This window comes from Peromyscus californicus, unplaced genomic scaffold (genome assembly GCF_007827085.1).
Source record: "Peromyscus californicus insignis strain IS unplaced genomic scaffold, ASM782708v3 Scaffold_9__1_contigs__length_137607984, whole genome shotgun sequence".
NCBI lineage: Eukaryota > Metazoa > Chordata > Mammalia > Rodentia > Cricetidae > Peromyscus > Peromyscus californicus.
In genome coordinates this window covers 16,055,062-16,078,873 of record NW_026294617.1, presented here as the reverse complement: position 1 = coordinate 16,078,873, position 23,812 = coordinate 16,055,062, and the positions used below count along the sequence as shown (strand labels likewise).

Below are 23,812 nucleotides of genomic sequence, written 5' to 3'. Positions count from 1 at the left end.
ACACAGAGAAACCCTGTCTCGAAAAAACAAAAAAAAAAAACAAAAACAAAAACAAACTTTAGATTATCCAAGAAGAAATTTTATTGTTAAGATCCCTCATGGTCATGGATTGGAAAAACATGAAGTCTAGATGGGACATGAACTGAGAGATTTTTCACTCTTTTTTGCCAAATGGATCCTCACCTAGACTATAAGCAGTTTTAGTAGATGGCATGGCCTCAGCTTCCCAGATGCTCCATCAGTGTATGGTTTAGTAGGGATGGCTACCCACACCTAAAAAAAAAAAAAAAAAATCAATTCTTTTTAGAAATCTCTGTGCTTACATAAAAGGATGGACATTTGCCTTTTCTGTGCTGATATGATGTGGTAAAAATACTAAAGTACATTTGAAATTGGTGTGACTTATTTTAAAGATCAAAAAGAAAACCCACCTGCTATGGAGGAAGAGTTTGATGACTTAACCCAATCGTCTGAAACAGCCTCAGCATCCAGCAGGTTTCCTTCCCCTAATTATGAAGATCTCTTAAAGCTAATTGAACATCTGAGCCTGGAATGCAAAGGTAAGTCTGCTGTGTCTAGAGCAGCAGCTGCTGTGCACATTGCTCATGGCTCCCCAGAACACTGATGCATCTTAGTGCACGTCAGAGGCACACTATATACGTTTAAGGAGAATGAGAATCATGCACAGTTAGCCAGGAACTTTATTGTTCCTACTGTATTTTCCTCAGCATGAATGGTACACCTGCTTTTTTAAGGCCACTGTTTCTCTCTTGAGTGTTTACTATGAATAGGTCAGGTTTGTCTCTACCTGGAAAACTGTGCATTTATTCTTATGGGTAACATTTTATATTTTCATGTTATTAAAATTTCCATGTGTTTGTGCATTATATATATATGTGGTCTATTATCTGTCTGTCTATCACACACACACACACACACACACACACACACACACACACACACACACACATATATGTTCATGTGTGTGGATATTTCTATTTTTATCAGTGTTTCATATATTTGATAAAATAATATTCACTTTGTAAAATAGCATTTTATTTTAACTAACACATAGGAAAGTATCTTTACTTATATTTATGGGACTTAGTGTAGCATTTTAATACATGTGCACAATGTATAATTACCAAAACATAGCTTTTGTATATCTATAACCTCAAGTATTTGCCACTCCTTTGCCATCAGAACATTGAAGACTCTTTCTCCCAGCTATTGTGAAATATTTAATTATGTTATGTATAGCTATCCTATTGCGCTATGTGGTCATAAAGTGATTCTTCTCATTCAGCTGCTTCGTGCCTCTTTATGTGCCTTGTATTTGCTCAGTGTAAGAGTGAGTAAATGTGACAACTTACAGTCCTTCATATACAAAACGAACTCATATACTTTATTTTCATATTGGTTTCTTGTTGACTCAGATTCTGGTAGCCTATTAAAAATCCGAGATACAGTTCACTCATATAAAATGTTAATACAACTTAAAAATAGTCACTGCAAAACACTCATGGGAAAACTTGGAACTATGGAAAATGAAGTAAGTGGACTACAAAAGAAGCTCTCAGAAGCAGAACATGAAAAAATAAAGCAGGAGCAAGAACTCTGCAATCTACGGTATGACACCTTGATGTTAAAAATGTCTGAGGGTCAGGGGATAGCTTAGTGGTAGAATACTTTGCCTAGCATCGGTAAGACCCTCGGTTTTATTCCCTGTGGCTACAATAGGCGGGGGTAGGGATTCAAATTTTGAGCTGGTTGTAGTAGTGCTGCACTTGGACAGCAGAGAAAACTGAATCTCAAATTCAAGGCCAAAGGCAGTCTGGACTACATAAGGAAACACTGTTGAAAAAGATGGGGAAGAGAAGGAAGGCAGGAGGGTGAGGAGGAGGGAGAGGAGAAGGGGGAAGAAGAAAAAAGCAGCTTTCTTAGTCTTGTGAAATATGAAATTTTGGCATTGACACAAAAAGTGAGCAATCACCTCAAAGGGGATAATTTATTCTGGAGCCAAATGTAAATAGCCATGGCCCAAAATACCAACATGGTCACAATTTTGTGGACTTTTTACAGTAAAAGAAAAGAGGAAATCACAAATTAAGGTATTTTTTTCTTTATTCTTTTCTCATGCAATGCATCCTGACCACAGTCGCCCCTCCTTCCACTCTTCCCAGTTCTCCCTGCAACCTCCCCTCCCCCCAGATCTACTGCTCCCCTGTTTCCTATCAGAAAAGAGCAGACCTCCCAGGGATATCAACCAAACATGGCATAACAAGATGCAGTAAGACTAGGCACAAGCTCTCATATTAAGGCTGGATGAGGCAACTCACTAGGAGGAAAAGGGTCCCATGAGCAGGCAAGAGTCAGAGACAATCTCACTTCAGTTGGTCGGGACATTAAGTAGCCTGATATGTAGAGAAGTATCTGCTATTGAAATCACCTACTATTAATGGATTGATGCTAATCCATGTCTTTAATTCCAGTTGTAGATTTTTCCATGAAGTTGGGCACCCCTTAGTTTGGTGCATATATGTTTAGCATAGTAATGTCTTCTTGCTTATCTGTTCCCTTGATTTGGATAAAGTTTCCATACTCTTTACATCTTCTGATTGGTTTCATTTGAAGTCAATTTTGTCATATATTAGGATAGTGACAGATGCTTGTTTCCTGGTCCCATTTGATTACAGTACTTTGGTCCAGTCTTTCACCCTGTTTTTAAAGGCAGTGCCTATCTTTAAAACTAAGATATGCTGCTTATAGGCAGCGGATAAGTGGGTTTTGTCTCTGGATCCAGTTAGTCTGCGTCTTTTGATTGGAGAATTGAGGCTGTTGATATTTCAAGTTATTATTGAAATGTGTGTTAGTTGTGATTGTGTTGTTGATTTTTGGTCTTGTTTGTATTCTCAGCAGCATTTTTTGTTTGTTTTAGCAGTTAGGGCTTTCTATTCCTTTTTATAATCTCTCTCCTATGTTCATGCTCTTCAGCCTGAAATAACGCTTCCTATATTTTCTTCAGGTTTGGTTTGTTGGATATACATTTTTTAGGCTGTCAATATTGTAGAAAGTTTTTCTTTTCCTTCAATCACGGTATATAGTTTTGCTAAGTATATTAAACTCAGTTTGCTGTCATTGGGGGACTTGGTATACATTGCTTTAGACTCTTTTGGCTTTCAACGTTTTCATAGAGAAATTAACTGCATTCTGATGGATTTTCATTTGTATCTGACTTGCATTTATTTCTCTTGTAGCTTTCGATACACTTTCTTTGTTACTTAATGTTTTAACAATGGCATGCTATAGGGATTTTCTTTCTGTTCTTGCCTATTTTGTGTTCTGTGTGCATCTTATATTCATATGAGTGTGTCTTTTCTTAGTTTGGGGACATTTTCTTCTATGATCTTGTTGAAGATATAGTCTATGCCATTGATGGGATTCTTCTCCCTCAACTATGCCTGTAATTCAAAGGTTTTTTTTTTTAAATGGTGCCCCACATTTCCTGTGTGTTTCTTTTCTGTGTTTTTAATTTTTTCATGTTTGTTGTTTATTTGGTTTAGATCCACTATTTTACCTTCCAGACCTGACATTCTGTCTTCTACTTGATTCTTTTGTTGTTGTTTGTTTTTGCTCTTTTTACTCTTTGGGGGTCTGCCACCCAGCTCCCAAATAAATCACACGTGGAGCCTTATTATTACTTATGAATGCACAGCCTTATCCTGGCTTGTTTCTAGCCAGCTTTCCTTAACTTAAATTAACCTGTCTGTCTTTTGCCTCTGGACTTTTCTTGTTCTCTTACTTCTATAAATCTTACTCTTATTCTGTGGCTTGCTGTGTACCTCTGTGGCTGGCCCCTAGAGTCCTCCTCCTTCTCTGGCTACTTCTTTTCTCTTCCAAGATTTCTCCTTCTATATATTCTTTCTGCCTGCCAGCCCCACCTATCCTTTCTCCTGCCTTGCTATTGGCCATTCAGAGCTTTATTAGACCATCAGGTGTTTTAGACAGGCACAGTAACACAGCTTTACAGAGTTAAACAAATGCAACATAAACAAAAGTAACACACCTTAAAATAATATCCTACAACAGGCTTTCCTTTAAGTTCTCTGGTTGAGCTATTGAGTTTTCAATTCCATCTTCATTTCAGCTTGAGTCTTCTCCAATGTTTCTATTTCTTTATTTAATTCCGTTTTCAAGTCCTGGATTTCTGCCTTCACTTCCATCAGCCTTTTATGTTTGTGTTTTCTTGGGTGTCACTCAGGTGTTTATTCTCCTTAACCTCTTTTCTTACCAAACTGTTTCTTTGTGTTGTCTTTAAACTGCTTGAATTATCTGAGAAGGTTTATAATTGTTCTATGTCTTGGAGTTCTTCTAGATAATTCTCATTAGCAAACATGTCTACAGGACTGGTAGATTTTGGAGAGAAGACATCACCTTGATCCTTTATAGTTTGTATTCCTTAGGTGAGATCTGGGAATATAGACCTCCTTTCTTAGTTTTAAGTTTGTTATGGATGGAGCAGAGTTGGGGAGAGCAAAGATGTTGGGGCAGGATGGATCTAGAGATTAGAAATGGCAGCCAGGTGGGCAGAGGAGACTGGCCTGGTACACAGGATGTACTTTTTGTTCCAAGATGAGAGTGCGAGGATAGATAGGTCTGAGTGGGAAGGTTGGCCATAACTTGGGAGAGTCCTGTTGTGTGGCAGGTAGGTATGGAGGATACTGGGCCAAGCCTAGAGCTCCTCTGCAGTGAAGACAGGGAAGGCCTGGCTAGACTGGTGCACTCATTGTAAGAGCAAGGCTAAATCTAGTAGACTGTAGAAAAAGTGTGGATGAAGAGGGCATGAGTACTCCCCTGGATAGACATTCCATACATATGGAATGGAATTGTGAAGACTGCATGAAGGGTCCAGTGGGCAGATGATGGTAGAGTAGGTCTTGGTGGAAGCCTAGACGTTGGCCGCAGTACAGGAGGAGGTGGTGGAACTAGGAGGATTGGGGACCCTGTGGACGCCTAGAGGTCTGTGCGAACGTGTGTGTGTGTGTGTGTGTGTGTGTGTGTGTGTGTGTGTGTGTGTGTCATTTGCTTCTGTGTAGAACAAAACCCAGTGCTTTACATTAGACAGGAAATTTGCTGTGGAGTCCAATGACAACTAGCTGGGCCCAAAGCACCTCCTCTTTATGACCTACATAAAGTTGTTCAAATGAGTCATATATACTAGGTTGTGCATTGCAAAAAGGCCCACAAGCAACAAGCATCTCCCCGCCACACACTATGGTGTGCTATAAGAGACAGAACACTTGATTTAGGTTCCTCTCTGATTTCTTTAAACTTCGTAAGGTGGCAAGTGTGTGCCAGTCTGTATTCATGAGTGTGTCACCTTGATGAAGGTGACAGCATTGTCTGCCTCTGCTGGTGTCTCACTTGATATTCTCCCTGACTAGTATTGGGGTCACTAACTGCTTGAAAACCTGTGCCCAGTTTGTGTGTGTTTGAAAATGGAGGAGTGGACATCAGAAGGGGCAACAGTAAGCAAGAGTACTTCAGAGGAGGGTTAAATAGATACTTTTAGGATAAATCAATATACAACAAGCCCAGCAAAACAAACATTTTCTAACAAAATGTTTTCCTAACATAAGCATTTTTACACTGCAGATTTGCTTTAAAACAAGAAGTGGAGAAGAGAAAAAGTGCTGACTGGGTTTATGAAAAAATTAAGGGGCAGCTAAGAGAAAAAGAAGAGCAATGTAATAAAGAAGTTAAAATGAAAGAAAAACTTGAAATCCGTGTTAGGGAACTGGATGTGGAACTGAAGACTGTGAGAAACAATCTTAATGAAGTAAGTTAATCATACGTTTAAAATTATATTTTGCTTTTATTTTATTTTTAAAGGGATAATATTGCTTATCCATTTGAATATATTGAATATAAACATATATAATCATATGTTTATTTACATATGGGGGCATGATCTGAGAAATATGCTTGGCATATTGATCTGCAATCATCAAAAATGTGCACCCACACAAGTGTAGAACATCTAGCTCTTCACCCGGGCAATGAAATCTTATTCTTGTGGCATCTTTGAGAGGAATGGAGACTTTCTTGACTCTCTTTTTATGCTTACTAGGGAGGCTTAGGTCATGCAAACTCAGTTGTGTCCACAGCCACTCTGAGTCAGTAGCTTCCAAGTTCATTGTTCCATGTATACAAAGAATGAGGAAATGTAGACATAGGAAAAATAAAGAAAATACAGATTCATTAAGGAAAATTGAGAATGAATTCACAATAGGACAGGCTCCACATGAGAAATGCCCTTGTATTGCTCTGACCATTTGTGTTGCCCTTGTCTTTCATGGATTTTATAGAGAGAATTCAATAGAGACTGAGGTAGGCTCTACTGTTGTTGGAAGTTTTCCTGTGTCCTGCTTGGTCCACAGCCACTCAGACCCCAATAAACACACAGAGGCTTATATTAATTACAAACTGTATGGCTATTAGCTCAGGCTTATTACAGACTAGCTCTTACATTTAAATTAACACATAATTCTTATTTTGTTTAGCCATATGGCTTGGTACCTTTTCTCAGTTCTGCCTTGTCATCTTGCTTCCTCCGTGTCTGGCTGGTGACTCCTGGTGGCTGCTTTTCCTCTTCCCAGAATTCTCCTTGTCTGCTTACCCCACCTACACTTCCTGACTGGCTACTGGCAAATTGGCATTTTATTAAACCAGTATACAAAAGCATTTTCCCACAGCACTCTACAGGGATTGGTCATTTTTGTGCACATAATAGGCCTAGCTTATGAGAAATCTATATGCCTTATGCATACTGTCTTGGCTCTACCAAAGAGCTTTTCATCCATGCAAGGAAGTCACATGTGGTACATGACTAGCTGGTTACCCACCACACCTCTTGCCTCTTATGTGGTCTGTGACTAACAATATTATTTATGTTTTAAATAATATAATGTCCATGAGAGTGCTAGTAGTTAGTCATCTAGGGGATTGGCAAGCTCATTCTCTGGGATGAACAAAGAATTGAGTGAGCATCTAGGAAAAAACAAAAGACCAAGCAATAGATAAAACAAGAAGGCAAAAAGCAACCCCTTGAGATGGGAGAGGCCTAAGGCTGGGAGTCTGTTAAATAGGCTTTGGATTGGATAGTCCATGGTCGTCTAAGTCCTCCCTGTTCCCCTATTGGTCATACAAAGTCCAAGTAGAAGGTGCAGTAAGGATAATGAAACAATGTTACTCATCTAGGACTTAAATGGTGGTTTTATGAAGTACTAGCACCCTGGGGACCTCCGTTGGGTCCATTCAGAGCTCAGCTTGCACCTTTCTTCCTCCAGTATCATCTTCAAGTATCTTATTTGAGACTGACATTCTTGAACTCACCATGGAGCCTAAACGACCTTAACTCCTAATCCTCCTGCCTCTACCCTCTGAGTTCTTGCATCACCAGCATGTCCCACAGTCCTCGATTTGACAGTACATTCTGGATGGAACCCAGGGCCCTAGGCAAGCACTCTGCTAACTGAGCTGTATCCCCAGCACCAAGGTTTTGATTTTACTGTTGAAAAAGATGGCTGTCATTTATGCAATTAAATGTTGGGTAATTCATGTGGGAGACAGGTTCTTGTGGATTTTATCTGCTCTTTGAACATTTTTTCATAGTTTGTCTCATATTAGACCCACCCACCCCCATCTTACCAAGTGGTATAAGAATAAAACCTTCTCTAAATGTGTCTAGGCTATAGAGGAACGAAATGGCATTGAAAGGCAGCTTTTGCAAGAACAGAATGCCAGAATCTTACAGGATGAGATCCTGGCAAATCACCTTCACAAACAAAAGGAACTAAAAATGGCACAAGAGAAAATTAGTTCTCAGGTATTTTCTTCAGTCACTTTCAAGTCTTGTGTATGGAATTGTATGTGTACATGGTTTCCAAAAACAATTAGAGGGCTCATGAAAGGTACAGAGCACTTTTCAAAATCCTATGTGGATATACTTAATATACATACTTCGATGTGGGAATAGCTTTTTTAGCAAATTGGATAAAGTAGTGTTAATTCAAGTCCAATTGTCTATAACATAGTAATGACATTCACAGTGGCCTCATCCAAGTCAATTTTAGACAGCCTGGAGTAATGTCTTTCACAATGACCTCATCCAAAGAATGGGTTTTAGAATTTCCCATAAGAATTCATTTTTATACGGTCATAAAAGCCTTGCTGGTAACAATGTATCATCTGCTTTGGGACTGTGATTTCTCCCTCTTGATCTGGTAATGGAGAGATTTGCTTATTTGTTCCAACACTTGGTAAAGAGAAAAAGCACAGTTAGGAGAGATCATATTTTAGATGTCATTTGCTTCTTTTCCAGAAGAGTAACGGTTTGCTCTAATTCTTTATTTCAGTACAAAGAGCTTTTGACAGCAATGATATATTGTAATGTAGACAGAGTACCATGTTACCACTAAGTTTCACACAGAACAAAGGCTTTTGTTTCTGTGCTGTGATTTCCGCATTGGTGGTGGCTGGAGTCCAGGGCTTCACACATGCTGTACAGTTGCTCTCACAGTGAGGCATATCCCTAACCTCAGAACTGGACATATTTAGTTCATACATGTATTTCAAGATGACTCTTCAGAAAGGCCATTATAGCTTTCTCAAAAAGTATTTAAAGCATTTGAAAGATGAGGCATTTCCCTTTCATTTTAGGCATATCTTTAAAGCACAGAAATAGGAGGAACAATTATAGTACTTATATTCAAGGTAAATCAATGAGAAAATTATCTAGATTTTGTCAGTGGAGTGTTAAAAAGCAACTTTATTTAGATATAACAGACACACTAAATAGTTCATACATTTAACATATAGAATTCATTGCTTCTTAATATACACAGAGTTTCATAACCATGTCTAGCACCATAGGCAATTTTAGAACATTTTTATTACTTTGAAAAAGAAACCATTCACTCTTATCTGGGAAACCCCTAGGGACTAGTCCCTCCCTCTACTCCTGTACTAGAAACCCACCAACCTGTTCCTTGTCTCTTTAGTTTCCTTTTTCTCAGCAAATAGAGTCCCATATATAGTCCTTTTGTGTGGCTTATTTATCTTAAAATATGTGAGTTGTGTTATTCCAAGTGTCAGCCCTTCTTTCCTTCTGTTTATTGTGGGTCTGTACCACTTATCCATCCATGGGCTGGGAGATGCCAAGGCTCCACTTGCTGGCTGTCTTAGTTACTTCTCTTTACTGGGAAGAGACATGACTGAGGCACCTTACAGAAGAAAGACTTTAGTGGGGCTTACAGCTTCCGAGCTGAGTCCATGATCATCCTGGTGGGGAGCATGGCAGCAGACATGGTGCTGAAGTAGTAGCTGAGAGCTCACACCCCTACCCACAAAAGAAGTGGGGCGGGGGGGGGGGGGGACTAATTATGAGTAGCATTTTTCCTAATCCTTCCCAAACAGTTCTGCCAACTGGGGACCAGGCATTTAAATATACGAGCCCTTCTCACTCTTTCATATGATATTATAGGACCAGCATTAATATTATACTATCCCAGGGTGCCCAGAAGTGACGCTACCAGTGGTGTGGGAATGAATCTAGATACATGGAGCTCTTTCGTCCAACTCGTTTATTTGTCCTCCACCATCATTCTGTCCAACATTCCGCCCTCTTCTATTGGGACTTGTCTATATCTTTCCCAAGCCAGCACATCTTCATGTTTATAATGCACATTGTAAGGTCCTTACCAGAAGCTTCCCGGCAACTTCATTTGCAACCCCAAAAGGGGAAGAGAATAAAGGCAGAGTTAGACAGGAGCTGAAATAAATCAGAGAAGGAATTTATGTGCTAGGAATATATCCTTACTGTGGTTAGGTGAAAACATTATGAGTCCATCATAAATGTGCTCAAACTACAAACTTACAGGTGATAGGGTAAAGAAATCTATAAGTCACTAAAAATAAAACTGCCACTGTTTTTATCTGCTACCAGTTTTCTGACAGGGCAGGGGAGGAGTACTGATAGTTAGTCAATCTGCATCACAGCAGCACCTGGTGAGAGGAAAACTTTTTGATCTAAGAAGTTGCTGTGGAGCAGTGGAAGGTCTGAACTTGATTTGCACAGGAAACAAAGCTATGTACCTAGGAGCCAGGCACTTGGCCTGGGAGCCAGGTTGTCTCTGAAAGGATGTTTTACCTACTTCAGGGGCTTCAGGCGCCTAGCAGGTGGTCTGGTAGCGTTTTGTTCCTCTCTTATTTTTTAATGCTTTGTTTGGGGCTGGCCCAATCTTTGGATGTGGCTAAAAGGAAATATTTGCAAAAGGCAGAAACCCAATTCAAATGCTAAAAAGGGAATCGGGAGCTCAGAGCCAGAAGATTCTGCCTATGTGACTTTATCCAAGTACTTTGAGCATAATGCCCAAGATGAAGGTTCACACACATACACACATTCTGGGAGAATTATGAGCACAAGGAATTCATAGCAAGATGCAGCTGAATATTAAAGCTATGTAACACCAAATATTCTGTGATAAGTGGCTTTCCATTTGACAGACCCTTGGCCGGTCAAAGTATAGCTCTAATACACAGCTGAATCTCTATAATATATTCTTGTGGCCCACAAGATCACTCAAACCACCAAACTGGCTATTACTAAGAAGGTTGCCATGGGCTCTCATTTATGAAGTATAATATGCATATCTCCCTACTTCTTGATTTTATTCTCAGAGTTATATACGCTGGCTTTACCATTTCTCTTCTTCTGCTCTTTCTGACCTATTCTGTTTGCTTGCTTGCTTGCTTGCTTGCTTGCTTGCTTACTTGGGAGCACAAGGTCTTATGTTGCAGTCCAGATAGATCTGAAACTCAATATACCTGGAACTTGTGGTGATTCTCCTCCCATCCTCCCAAATGCTTGCATTCCAGGTATAAGCTACCACACAAGGCTAGATGTCTCATTGTTAAATAAATTGTAAATACATGCACTTAACAATTGTTAGGATAAGATTAACTCTTCCAATCTAAGTCAACAGACTACACAGATGCTTGCAGAACCATATTTATTGTAGCATTATTCACAGCAGTCAACTTAAGGAACCAACTTAGATGTCCATCAATACATCAGTGGATAAAGGGAAAAAATGGCATGTTACACACTGGAGTTTTATTATGTCATAAAAAAGAACAAAATATATATTCATGTGGTGCATATGAATGTCGTGAAAGTGGTAGGCAGACTATTAGGGGAAGTGAAGGAGCTACCTAGCCTAAAGGGGAAGGAGAAAGACGGAAAAGGACATTGACTGGGGTTAAATGTGGTCAAAGCATATGATATACACAGATGAAATGTATTTTTGAAACTCACCTCTATGCATAGTAAAAATATGCTAGTAAATAAAAGAAAAAGAAAAAAAAGACATTCTTTATAATATTATAGCAATCATTTATTTAAGACACTGACATAATAAGGCTCTCATTTTAAATGTTGTGGAATTAAATATAAAATTAATAGCACTCACTTTAACAGTGAAGAATTGTTTTGCATTTTTCTCACTATGGATAAAGAATGAGAGTTGCCATCATTCTTCATTATGCAACTGGAGCTGGGATTTATAGCTGTATAGTAATTTACCAGCTAAAATGCTCTGGATACAGCTTTTCTGATATGCCATCATTCCGTATAGTCTTCAGTATTCATCAGAGTCACGCTATAGCATCCCAGCACAAACAGTGACTGGGAATGAAATGATTCAGGAATCTTACTGCAGTCCAATATGTTTAGGCCATTGGCTCTAGCTTGCCTCTGATGATCATGCCACTTGCATACTACTTAACCCAAGAGGAAGCATTTGCACTGTTCTTCATCATCACTGTCCACCAAGGAGGCCTGAGAACAAATGAGCTGTAAATAATGATAGTGGAGAAAGGTACCATTGGTTAGTGTTGTTAATGGCTTCATGGGGTATTAAGAATGTATTCTGGGCCTCATAGTCCCCATTTCTTGCACTTCCTAGAAGGAAAGAATGATTCCATCCTCTTCACATAGATTATTTCTTCCACTGGCATGCCACTTACCTAGAACATCAAGTTTTAATAAACATAAAGTACAATAATAATTTATCAACCTGTTTAAGTTCTTTATGTATACCCTGTAATTACTAGTATTGTCTCCATTTTACAGAGAAGACACAGACATGGAAAGATAACTTACTTGGTATCACAAAGCTAGTAATAGTTGATCTGGGCTTCAGACTCAGCATTTAGACTTGGGCGTAGATACTGGACGTATCGTTTAAATTACTACCATCATTGGAATAGCTACACATTTATATCTGTATGGGCATTTCAGATCACACATGAGGTGGCCTTTGGAATACAATGATTTCAATTTTCACCACAGGGAATGTATTGTTTTCCTCCTTTTTATCCATTTTGTTGTTTTCTGTGTCATTAGGCTTGAATGCAAAATGTCTCCCACAGGCTCATGTGTTTAAATACTTGGTCTGCTGAGGGAAGTTATGGAACCTTGAGGAAGTGAGGCCTAGATGAAGGAAGTGGGTTACAGGGAGGTGGGTCTTGAGGCATATTGGCTGGCCTTGCTTCATTTCTAGTCTCCGCTTCCTGATTTGTAGAAATGTAGCAAACTGTGCTGCAAGTTCTTGCCAGCATGTACCCAGCTGCCCTGCCTTCCCCCTATAAAACAGAGATAAAATAAATTCCTCTTCTCCTGAGTCACTTTGGCAGGTTTTATATCATGGTACTGAGGAAAGAAACTAACACTGAAAAATGGTACCAAGAAGTGGGGCTACTGCTGTAATAAACCCGGTCATGTGGTCCATGGGCCTTTGGAACTGGTTTACCTGAAGAATACGGGAGAATTTGTAGCTCAGGGCTAAAGAAGCCTTAGAAGGTTGTAAGTAGGGTTAGTTTTTTCAGTAGATGATGACAACAAATACAGAGACTCACAACCAGTCAATATGCATAGTGTAAGGGATTGTGGAGTGCTCAGCTCTAAATGGGACATCTATATCACATTCTGTCCTCCAAAGGTTCAGAGTTCACTGCAGAAAGGGGGACAGAAAAATTGTAAGAGTCAAGGTAGTAAGTGCCTGCTGCAAAACAGTGTTTGCCAGACATGACAGGGCCACTGCACACATGAAGTCACAGAGGCAGTGACTGCATCCACAAGGCCTGCACGAGATCAAGCCCCCAGAATCCCAGTGTGGAAAGATGAAGTTAGCATGTCCCTCTGCTGCAGGTCGGCCAGGTTGTGGGCAGCTGCCTCAGGCTCCTCCACCACAGCTGTAAGCCTCTTCCACCACCACATATCTTACTCACCATGATAGAATGTATTTCTCAAACCATGAGTGAGCCCAAATGAATCCTCCTAATTATTTCTGTAAGGTATTATGCTAGAGTGACATGAAAAGTAACTAATACAATAAAATATAAATAAAAAACAGTGGTTCTTTTCAGTCCAGGTATCAACAAATATTTATTATTATTATTATTATTATTATTATTATTATTATTATTATTATTATTATTATTTTGGTTTTTTGAGACAGGGTTTCCTGTGTAGCTCTGTACCTTTTCTGGAACTCACTCTGCAGCCCAAATCTCAAACTCACAGAGATCTGCCTGCCTCTGCCTCCCAAGTGCTGGCATTAAAGGCGTGTGCCACCACCGCCCGGCTATCAACAAATGTTTTAAAGGACTACTAGCATCGTTTAGGCTCTGTAAATCATAAGATCCCTGTGTTTTGTTGTGAAGAATTTTTTTGGATATATCTGTACTAATTTGGATAATTTTGCAGTTGCAACAACAAAAATAGTAGCTATATACAGTCTTCAGGTGAATGGCTTATGGTATCCACTGAAATTTTACAACAAAAACCCAGAATGAGCATATTTACCCCTGATGATTAGTAAAGGATGTTTTCCTTTATTTTAGTTGCAAGAAGCACTGGACCAACACATAGAGCCTGCACAATGCATTAAGAAGATGCACGACTGCATTCAGAAGTACAAGGCAGCATGCAAAATGACTTGAGTATTTACAAAGCAAATAAATAGTGTGGTTTGAGATTTAGACCAGTCATGACAGTTTCTGAGGTTTAGTCTTAATTTACTTGAAATGCACAATTGAGGCTTGGGGTGCACTTCAGCAACATAATAATTTTTGCACACTTTACCTAAATGTTGCACATCATCTATAAATCATAGCTAGAAAAATGATACATTTATTTTACTTTTTTGTTTTGTTTTTGTTTGGTTTTGGTTTTTTTGAGACAGTGTTTCTCTGTGTAACAGCTCTGGCTGCCCTGGAATGTGCTCTGTAGACCAGGCTGGCCACGAACTCATAGAGATCTGTCTGCCTCTGCCTCCAGTTACTTTTTAATTTTTAAGAATTTAAATAATTATTATTCAAGATGTTTGTTGAGAAATTGTGAGATGTTTTTAAAATTGGCATGTGAGAGTAACTATTTTAAAATGTGCATTATAATAGACTTGGACTTGAAAACTGCAAGTTAAAAGCTACAGCAAGAAAACAAGCAGAGAAAATTGAACAGTTAAAGGAAAACCTACTAAAGGAAATTTTGGTAAGTTATTCTCTTATTCCTTGTAATAATGAAAAGAAAGTTTTATTTCTCTAGTATTTGGAATATTTTAGGTAGTAGGGCATTTTCATTGGTAAACACACTTGCATTCATACCAATACATGAAATTATTTTAGTAACACAAATAGTATTCTTTGTGGAAGCTTTCTGACATAAAATTAATGATTTGGGTAGTAAATTTTAAATAAAAATGTTGTGAGAGTCTAAAGCCAATTTGTATGCTCTTCGTTTTTAGCCACTCACCCCCTGAAGGACACGTTAGCATCTTCCATGTTTTGATTATTGATATTCCATGTTTTGATTATTATTGATAATGCTTCTCTTACCAGGTTATTTTGTAAATAATGTGTAAAATTTAGGTACAATGTACAAGAGGAATACATTTCTTTTATTAATGTAGCTATTATTGCTATGGCTATGATGATTTTTGTGGCATAGTGATTGAACCTGGGACCTGACATGCAAAGCAAGTATTATTAGCACTGAGCTACATACCAAGCCTAAACTATGCATTCTAAGTATGTGTTTGAATCTCTGCTTGGCTTTTAGAACAACTTTTAAAATTATAATAAAGTAATTATTGGTTCTAGAATTTGGGCTAACTAAATTTTGTAGTTATCTATTCTAATCTGAGCCTTTCCCACAAGATTTTGATAATGAATTTCTTATAACTTATATCTCATCAGGAATGAGTACTAGGTCATTATATAAACATTTTTCCCAGAGGGCAGTGATTTGATCTTTGGATTTTAGAAAATAATTTTTATATTCATCAGTGATCATTAGCCTAAGACTTAACTGTCCAATCTTAGAAAAAAAAGATGTTGTTCAGTGTGTCAATATAATCATGTATATTAAAAACTCTATAAATGTTTCCCAAGAAGAACAGAATTCTGTCATTCATGCCCTCACCTGTAGAACTTAAGATTGTAAGTTTGCAATATAAACACTAAATTGGAACAATGAAATAGTTGCTCCCAGTGGGTGGTTTTTAAAGTCACAATTACTAGGTTCTTACAATTCCACTATAAAACTTCAGTTATCACAGCGTTAGGTTTCGGTTTGGAGTCTTTCTCCCTGCTCCCATCTACTGCACACAGGCCTTGCATGCTAAGGAATTGATCACCAGCTGATGGATCCAGCCGCTGGAGGAAGTGGGTCATCATGGCACTAGTTTCATTAATGGACTAACACACTCATGATTCATGGCTGGTCTAATTGAAGGAAGTATGTCACTGGAGGCACATCTGTCTTTGGCCTCAACATTGTTTCTCTGCTCTGTGGCTTCCATTAAGTGAGGTTTCTCCTCTGTAATACATTCAGGCCACCACACATTTGGCCTAACTTCAGGCATAAAATGACAGGGTCAAGTGGTTAAGGACTGAAACCTTTGAAACCATGTTGCAAAATAAATCTATCTTCTTTTTTTCCCAATTAACTGTACCAGGGGCAGGGACACCTGACCAGTAGAATACTAGAACCAAGAAGCAGAGAGATTGCTGTGTCAAAAATCTAACCATGTGGTTTGTAGGCGCTGGAACCAGTTTATGTGAAGAATTTGGAAATGTTTGAAAAAGCAGCTTACAGAATCTTTAAGAGAACTTTTGTCTGGGAGCTCAGAAGACTAGAATGTGAAGAGTATAGGCTGTGTTCATGAAGTTTCCAATATGAACAAGGACTCCATTGTGGGTTAGACTCGAGGGCATTCATGTTTTTTTCTTACAAAGAGCATGTTCTCATTTTGTTCATGGTCTAAGACTGTATGACACTAAGTTTAAAGTGATAAATTAATTTAACTGTTGGAAGAAGAAATTTCTAGGCAGCGTGACATTCAGGCTGTTGCATCACTGTTGCTAGCTGGATTTAACCAGGCGTTTACTAAAAGCTAGGAGCAAAATTATGATTGGACAATTTTTAAAATTTTGTAGTTATGCCTGTGTAAAGCTGGGGTGAAGGAAGGCATCATATCTGCAGAGATAAACACCATTTAAAAAGAAGCCAGTGAGCAGGGCATGGTGGCACACATCTTTAATTCCAGTACTCAGGAGGCAGAGGCTGGCAGATCTTTATGAGTTCAAGGTCAGCCTGCTCCATTTAGTGAGCCAAGGCTACATAGTCAGACCATCTTAAAAAAAAAAAAGCAAAAGCAAACAAACAAAAATAACTATATAAAAAAAGAAGCCAAGTATTTTTCACTAGGACAATCAGAAAGAGATCTTGAGATCATTTCATGTATCAGCAAAACCACCACAGCAGTAAATGGGTGGTTATAAAAGGGTAAGTTCATGTTAAAAAGACTTGAGAATTGAGAACGACTTGACACACTTCTGACACAAAGCTGCCTAAGATATTGTTTCCCAGAATTCCTTACACGATGCTCAGCTCATAGCTATGAGTTTGCTTGCAACTTAGAATCCAACTAGTCAACAGAAAGTTGTTGGAACTATTGAATGTACACAAAATACATTTTGTATTATGACAAGGCCATGAGTCTTTAGGGGCCAGAGGGAGAATATTACAGCTTGGATAGGTGGTATCTCCCAAAGCCTCATATGTTAAAGGCTTGTGCCCCAGCTGATGGGTCCAATCACTTATCAATGATTGGCTCATAGAGGTGCTAAAATCAACAATAGATTAATGCATCCATGGATTCATAGCTGAATATGGTATAAAGATGTGGGGCCTACTTGGAGGAAATAAGTCACCGGGAATGCACCTTTGACAAATGGATCTGTCTTCTTTAAAAGTGAATATAGATGCCATAAGAGGCTCTCTTCTAAGGGGTAACTTCATGTTTAAACAAAAGTGTAGAAAAATAACATTTTTGTAACAAAGATAATGGATATGAAGACCATATTTTTGTGACTTTGGTGACTTTTTCCTTGTTGACTTTCTGAGTAACAACAATGTTGTAAGAATCAATTAGAATGATACTTTGTCCCAACTAAAATTGTATCAGATTTTACTTGTTTTCTATTAGACTATTCTCAACCCACTTGCCTCAGCACCAAAGCATATTATTTTATGTCTACAGAATGATGATCTTACTGCAAAACTGGAAACTGCATCTTCCAAATGTCAACATCTACATAAAGAAAATCAGCTGCTTCAGCAGGAGTTACTGTCTATGAAAACCATACAAAAGAAATGTGAAAAATTAAAGAAGCATAAAAAGAAGTTAGAACAAGAAATAGTTAACCTCAAAAGTCACATGGAAAAGAATATGATAGAATGTGGTCAAATAGAACAGTATAAATGGGAAATTGAAGAGAAAACAAAGCAGGAGTTAGTGCAAAAATTAAAACAAGTCAACCTATTTTTGCAGGTTAATTATATACAATATGTCTTAATTCTTTTTACTGCAAGTTATGTTTTGGGTGTATATGCTGTTTGTGTTCCTTCTACTTCTTTTGTAGCAATCTGTTTTATATATTTTTAAGAAATGTGGAAAAGGCCAGAGGTTAGGGAGGACCAGATTGAAACAGTGTCGTTTGGACACAGCCAGACAGCTGAACTCACAAACTCACAGCAGATGTGATAGCCTACAAAAGACATGGACAAAATCGAGCCAGTCATCATTTAACATGAAGTGGGGTGGGGTTCTTGAGCTTCTCTCCCAACTAAAGAACTACGGACACTTGATGGCTTCTAGGGAAGAGAGAGTAAGTTTTTAGAGGGTGTAGTCAATCATGATCCAGTAGATAGCCCTGACACCCATGAGTATATGAACAGCACAAATGGGTACATTTTTATTTTTAAGAAAAGAAAGACAATAAGAAATTAGATGTAGGAGGACTTGAAGGGAGGGAGGGGATGGATATGATAAAATACATTAAAAATGCATTCTATGAAACTCTCAAAGAATACAAATGTTATATTAGAACTTTTGGAAGGCAGATAATGCCTGTTTTCCCTTGTTCCATTGGTATATCTGAACTGACAACACAAAATTATTTTTCTTAGAGAATCATTTGGTATTTAAGACTAGCTGGCATAAAATATGATTTAGGAAGAAAAAATATGGCACAAAATTGCACTTTGAATTGTACTTAAGTTACCTTGTTCAACTTTAAAAATTGTCACATTGTGTGAGTATGAACAGTGAATAGTATTGATCTGAGGCCATAGTTCATTGTTAGAGCACATGCTTAAGCACATGTATTCAACCCTCAGCACCACAAAAAATTATAATGGTAACACATAAATGAATGATTCCATTTTTAAGTTCAAGTTTAATGTAATTCATATGAATGAAAAATATTTAGAATTTAGCATCATTTTATATATTTAAAGTACATCTGTGAAATAATTGGTCAAAACGAAAGGAAACAGATGCATAAGAACTGTGTGAGCAATAGTAACTTTTAAACTGTTTCCTCTCCACTTGCCATAGACACAAGCCGCCTACGAAGACAAGCTGGAGAAGTTGAGGCACAAACAGAATGCTTCGGTACGAAAGCAGATGAAGCTCAGAATACGGGACCTGGAGTCTGAATTCTCTAAAATGAAGAGTCAAGTAGATTGTAATCAAATAGAAATGGAAAACTATAAGCAGCTCTACCTAGAAGAAGTCAAAATTAGAAAATCATTGTCAAATAAACTAAGCAAGTAAGTCAGAACATCACGCAAGATAAATCAAGCTCATTAACTTGTCCCTAGACACGGTTTTTAGTGAAGTCAGTTACAGCAATTGGTGGGATGTGAAAAGTAACACCAGGATATAAATTTGGAGGTTAGTGCTGGCCTCACATGGGCAGTGCCCCTCTCCCACAAAAGTTACAAAGGAAAAGAGAATATAATTTTAGAAAATAAAATCAGCAAAATAGCTTATGCTCAAGGGGCTGGAGAGGTGGCTCTGTCTAGGAATGCAGACCGCTCTTGCAAAGCCCGAGTTCAGTTTCCAGCATCCGCATCAAGCAGCTCACAGCACCTGGAATTCCAGCTCCAGGGAGTCAATGCTTCAGACTCTGCCAGCACCTGCAGTCATGTGAGCACACGCCTATTCCTTTTTAAAAATTTACTTGTAATAACTTCATTCATGTCAACTTATATCTCCTCTTCTTTCAAGAACGTGGCTTTTTATCCTGCTATATGCTCTCCTATAGTTAATCTGGCATAGTCTAAAGCTCTGTACTTCATAACACTCTTGTGACCAATTTTCTGGTTAGCATCCTCTCAAAAAGAAACATTAATAAGGTTGGAAAACAGGCTGAAGAGATGGCTCGGAGGTTAAAAGCACTGGTTGCTCTTCCAGAGGTCCTGAGTTCAATTCCTAGCAACCACATGGTGGCTCACAACCATCTATAGTTTGATCTGGTGCCCTCTTCTGGCCTGCAGGCATACATGCAGTACAGAACACTGTATGCATAATAAATAAATTTTTTAAAAAAGTTGGAAAATTACAGCTTAAGCCCATAGGTCCTGGGATACTAGTAATAGTATATTACTAGTATATAGTAATATACTATATATATATATATATACTAGTAATATACTATATATATAATATACTATATATAATATAATATAATATAATAGTATATTACTATACTATAGTATAGTAATATTGCACTGGGCACATCCTAGTCTCTGGGAAATGAACTTTCCGTGATTAGGTTTTTTGCTATTTCCACTCGAGGGTCCCTAGATATATATGTTTTCTATTGTACCCAAAAGCATAGTTTGTCACAGGAAAACATCAAGGAAAGTATAATCTGGAAAATGAGAAGACATAATTTCTGATTGAGTGTAGGGCTGAGTGGAGATAAAAAGGCAGAGCCCACCTCTAAGGTCTTGGTAAACGTGTGATGACTGCTTTGTCCTTTGAGATGCTTGTGCAGTGCGTGGTCTCTGGCTCAGCCATCTCTTCTCTTCTAGAAGTTGTTCCTCTGAGTTGTTTTTCACTGCCACACACTTACAATGGTCAGAATGTGAATGTGGTAAAAGAAAAATGCCTTTAATGGATGGTTTTTAAATCTTTATGTTGATTTACTAAATACATGTATTTCTGACTTTCCCTCTCTTACCTTCAACATTCTCACAAAGTAGATTGATGACTAAAGCCAGGCAAACTAACTTACTCATCGTTTCGCTGTTAAATATTCATGTATTTCTAGTGACATCAGGAATCCTGTGCACAGGGCTTTTCCAGACCTGCTGTCTCACCACTGGGCCATGTGTCATCAACAGATGTCTCTCTCCTCCACTGTTTGAATTGTCTGCTAATTAGAAATTCCCCTAGAAATACATATGCTTCTTTAGGGCAGTTTAGACCCTGTATTTAGATACAGTGTATATGCTCTGACACAGTTTGGGTACTAAGATACTGCTTACTGAGGAATTTCATTAACCACTTTAAAATGTGCATTATTTAGGATCCACTTAGGAAAATGAGGTGTGAATAATTTGTCTTTTCACTCTTCATAGAACAGATGAAAAGCTAGCGGAGGTCAAGACCAAACTTCTCCTGGAGAGAAAACAGAACAGGGCTTCACAATATAGCACCATTGACACAAGATCTGTCCTGGAGTCCACTTGTCCTAGAGACCTTAGTACTAGATTGTTCATTCCAAGAACTTTCTCTGGAGAAAATGTAATGGTTCCTACCTCAAACCTCTGGCATTCAGTTGAGACCATGGAAAACTGCAAGACCAAGGTCGGTTTTGTCTTCTTTACTTTCTTTAGAACCATTTCTGGCGTAGTTCTTTTTCATTTCAGACACTACTAAGTTATTTAATTGGCTTATGCACATTGAGTGAACACAATGTATACTCATGAAGAAAGAAAACAGAAATTTGATCATTTTCAAAAGTTCAGAAGCTCTCATTCGCAAACAGCACTCATTTGTTAACTTGAGTTTTCAGATGTAACTGACAGGTAGATTTTTCACCTTCTTTTAAGATTACTAGCTCACTGGTTTAGAAAATGAATGTGATAGCCAAACACTGTTGTGAAATGCTTTGGCTTTCCTTGTAAATGATTGCACTTTCTGCTTCTATATTAGTTTCAGGTTTTTTTCCCTAGTTGAGTGAAAAATATCATTAGAATTTTAATGGAATTGTGTAGCTAGAGTTTTCCTGCCTGGCCCACAGTCAGGACAAATCTCTGACACCCGCCAGTCCCACAGCCGCTCAAACCCAACCAAGTAAACACAGAGACTTATATTGGTTACAAACTGTATGGCCATGGCAGGCTTCTTGCTAACTGTTCTTACAGCTTAAATTAATCCATTTCTATTAATCTATACCTTGCCACGTGGCTTGTGGCTTACCGGTACTTCACAAGCTGTTTCTCATCATGGCGGCTGGCAGTGTCTCCCCCACCCAGCTTCCTGTTCTCTCAATTCTCCTCTCTGTTAGTCCCGCCTATACTTCCTGCCTGGCCACTGACCAATCAGTGATTTATTCATTGACATATCAGCAACACATTTGACATACAGAACATCCCACAGCAGAATTGAATTGACTCATGGTTTGCTTTCCATAACATGGCCAAATTCACAATATTAATTCTGGTGACCTATAAGCCCTGTAACATCTTTTCGTCTCCTATTGCCTTCATTAATTGTTTCTTTGCGATTTTAAGTGTTTCACTGTAAACTCTTCACTGTCACCTTCCTTGCCCACTCAACTTTGTATGCTCCTCCCCCTTTATCAGCCATCAAGTCCAATTAGCCCAGGTATTCATGAATGTGTAGTGTGGTAAGTCTGTCAGTGGTAATAATCTTAAAGAAAACTGACTCTCTCTTACAGCAGTTGTCAACTGCAATAGTTTCTCTGATAGATGTTGTTGTTAGTTGGCCTTTGGTCTTTTGGGGGGCCCTCCACCCAGCTCCCAAATAAATCACATATGGAGGCTTATTCTTAATTATCAATGCCCAGCCTTCACTTGGCTTAGTTTCTAGCCAGCTTTCCTTATCTTAGCCCATTTATCTTTTACCTCTGGGCTTTTTCTTTTCTCTAACTTCTGTAAATCTTACTCTTACTCCGTGGCCTGCTGGGTAGCTGGGTGGCTGGCCCCTGGAATCCTCCTCTTCCTCTGGCTGCTAGATCTTAGCTCTCTCCTCCCAGATTTCTCCCTCTATATATACTCTCTGCCTGACAGTCCCACCTATCCTTTCTCCTGCCTTGCGATTGGCCAGTTCTTTATTAGACCATCAGGTGTTTTACACAGGCACAGTAACACAGCTTCACAGAGGTAAATAAATACAACATAAACAAAAGTAACACACCTTAAAATAATATTTTACTGCAGCTAGAGGTGGAACTTCATTTCCCTCCCTCATTGCCATGATTTTTCTTCTGGCTGGAGTGTCCACCAGTCTTGTGTATACTGTCATAACCACTATCAATTCATGTGTGTAGCTGGCTGCTTTGTCTGGAAAATACTGGTTCCTTGTATTCAATCACCTCCTCTTGCTTTTACAGTCTTTATGCCCCTCTGCCATGATCCCTTAGCCATGGGAGAAGAGGGTGCAGGATAAATGTGCCATTTAGGGCTGAGCATTCTGCAGGCTCTTATTCCATGACCCTTGGCTGTTGTGAGTCTCTGTGTTAATTGCTATCTACAGCAAATATAAAGCTTTTCCATGAGGGTTGAGGAGATGCATTAATCTATATGTTAAGTTATTAGAAGTCAGTTTAATATGGTATCCATTTGCCAGAAGAATAATAGGTTCTCTCCTAGGACCCAAGACCTGTCTAGCCACAGGTTCTTGGGCCAATAATGGTGGCAGATATGGATTTTATCTTGTTGAACAGTACTTAAATCCAATCAGAAAGTGGTTGGTTACTCCCATAATGTTTGTGCCGTGATTGCACTGATGAATAATATCTAGCCAGGCCAGTTACAATGTACCTCAAAGGGTTTCACACCCAGGTAAAACTGATGATTACCTTCTTCCTCTAGCAGCAGACATAGCATGTTCCAGTACTATGAAAGCTAGCCAGTATGAATAAAGTTTCCATGTCAGTACCAGGTTGATTTCTCCATGCTCTATGACTCAAGTATGTGTTGTCTTCAGCAGTAGGGTCTAGTTTTGGGGATAACCAAGATCAGTGTCCAAATCTGTAATGTTGGGTTCTTTGGAAACTTAATGACCAACAACTCATAGAGAAGTAACTCATTCCTGGGCCTGGGTTTGTTTTTATTTGTTAGGCTGTGGTGTCAAGTTAGGGGCAC

General features: G+C 38.6%; 1 protein-coding gene across 1 annotated transcript; it reads left to right on the top strand.

Annotated features, from left to right (window-relative positions):
• Positions 1-436: 436 nt before the first annotated feature.
• On the top strand, positions 437-23,551 carry LOC128105916 (ankyrin repeat domain-containing protein 26-like). The gene is made up of 10 exons (XM_052731223.1): positions 437-560; positions 1,437-1,629; positions 5,656-5,839; positions 7,751-7,888; positions 13,966-14,036; positions 14,521-14,614; positions 17,667-17,957; positions 19,026-19,240; positions 21,059-21,287; positions 23,540-23,551. The coding sequence occupies exons 1-10, from the start codon at positions 437-439 to the stop codon at positions 23,549-23,551; spliced, it is 1,551 nt and encodes a 516-aa protein (XP_052587183.1).
• The last annotated feature ends 261 nt before the right edge of the window (positions 23,552-23,812 follow it).

What these genes read in the sequence shown, in the direction of transcription:
- LOC128105916 (XM_052731223.1), top strand. Translation starts at nt 437, where the DNA reads ATGGAGGAAGAGTTTGATGACTTAACCCAATCGTCTGAAACAGCCTCA. An exon ending in AAGAGAAAATTAGTTCTCAG is followed by an intron (nt 7,889 to 13,965) that starts GTATTTTCTTCA and finishes CCTTTATTTTAG; the next exon opens with TTGCAAGAAGCACTGGACCA. An exon ending in TTGTCAAATAAACTAAGCAA is followed by an intron (nt 19,241 to 21,058) that starts GTAAGTCAGAAC and finishes CACTCTTCATAG; the next exon opens with AACAGATGAAAAGCTAGCGG.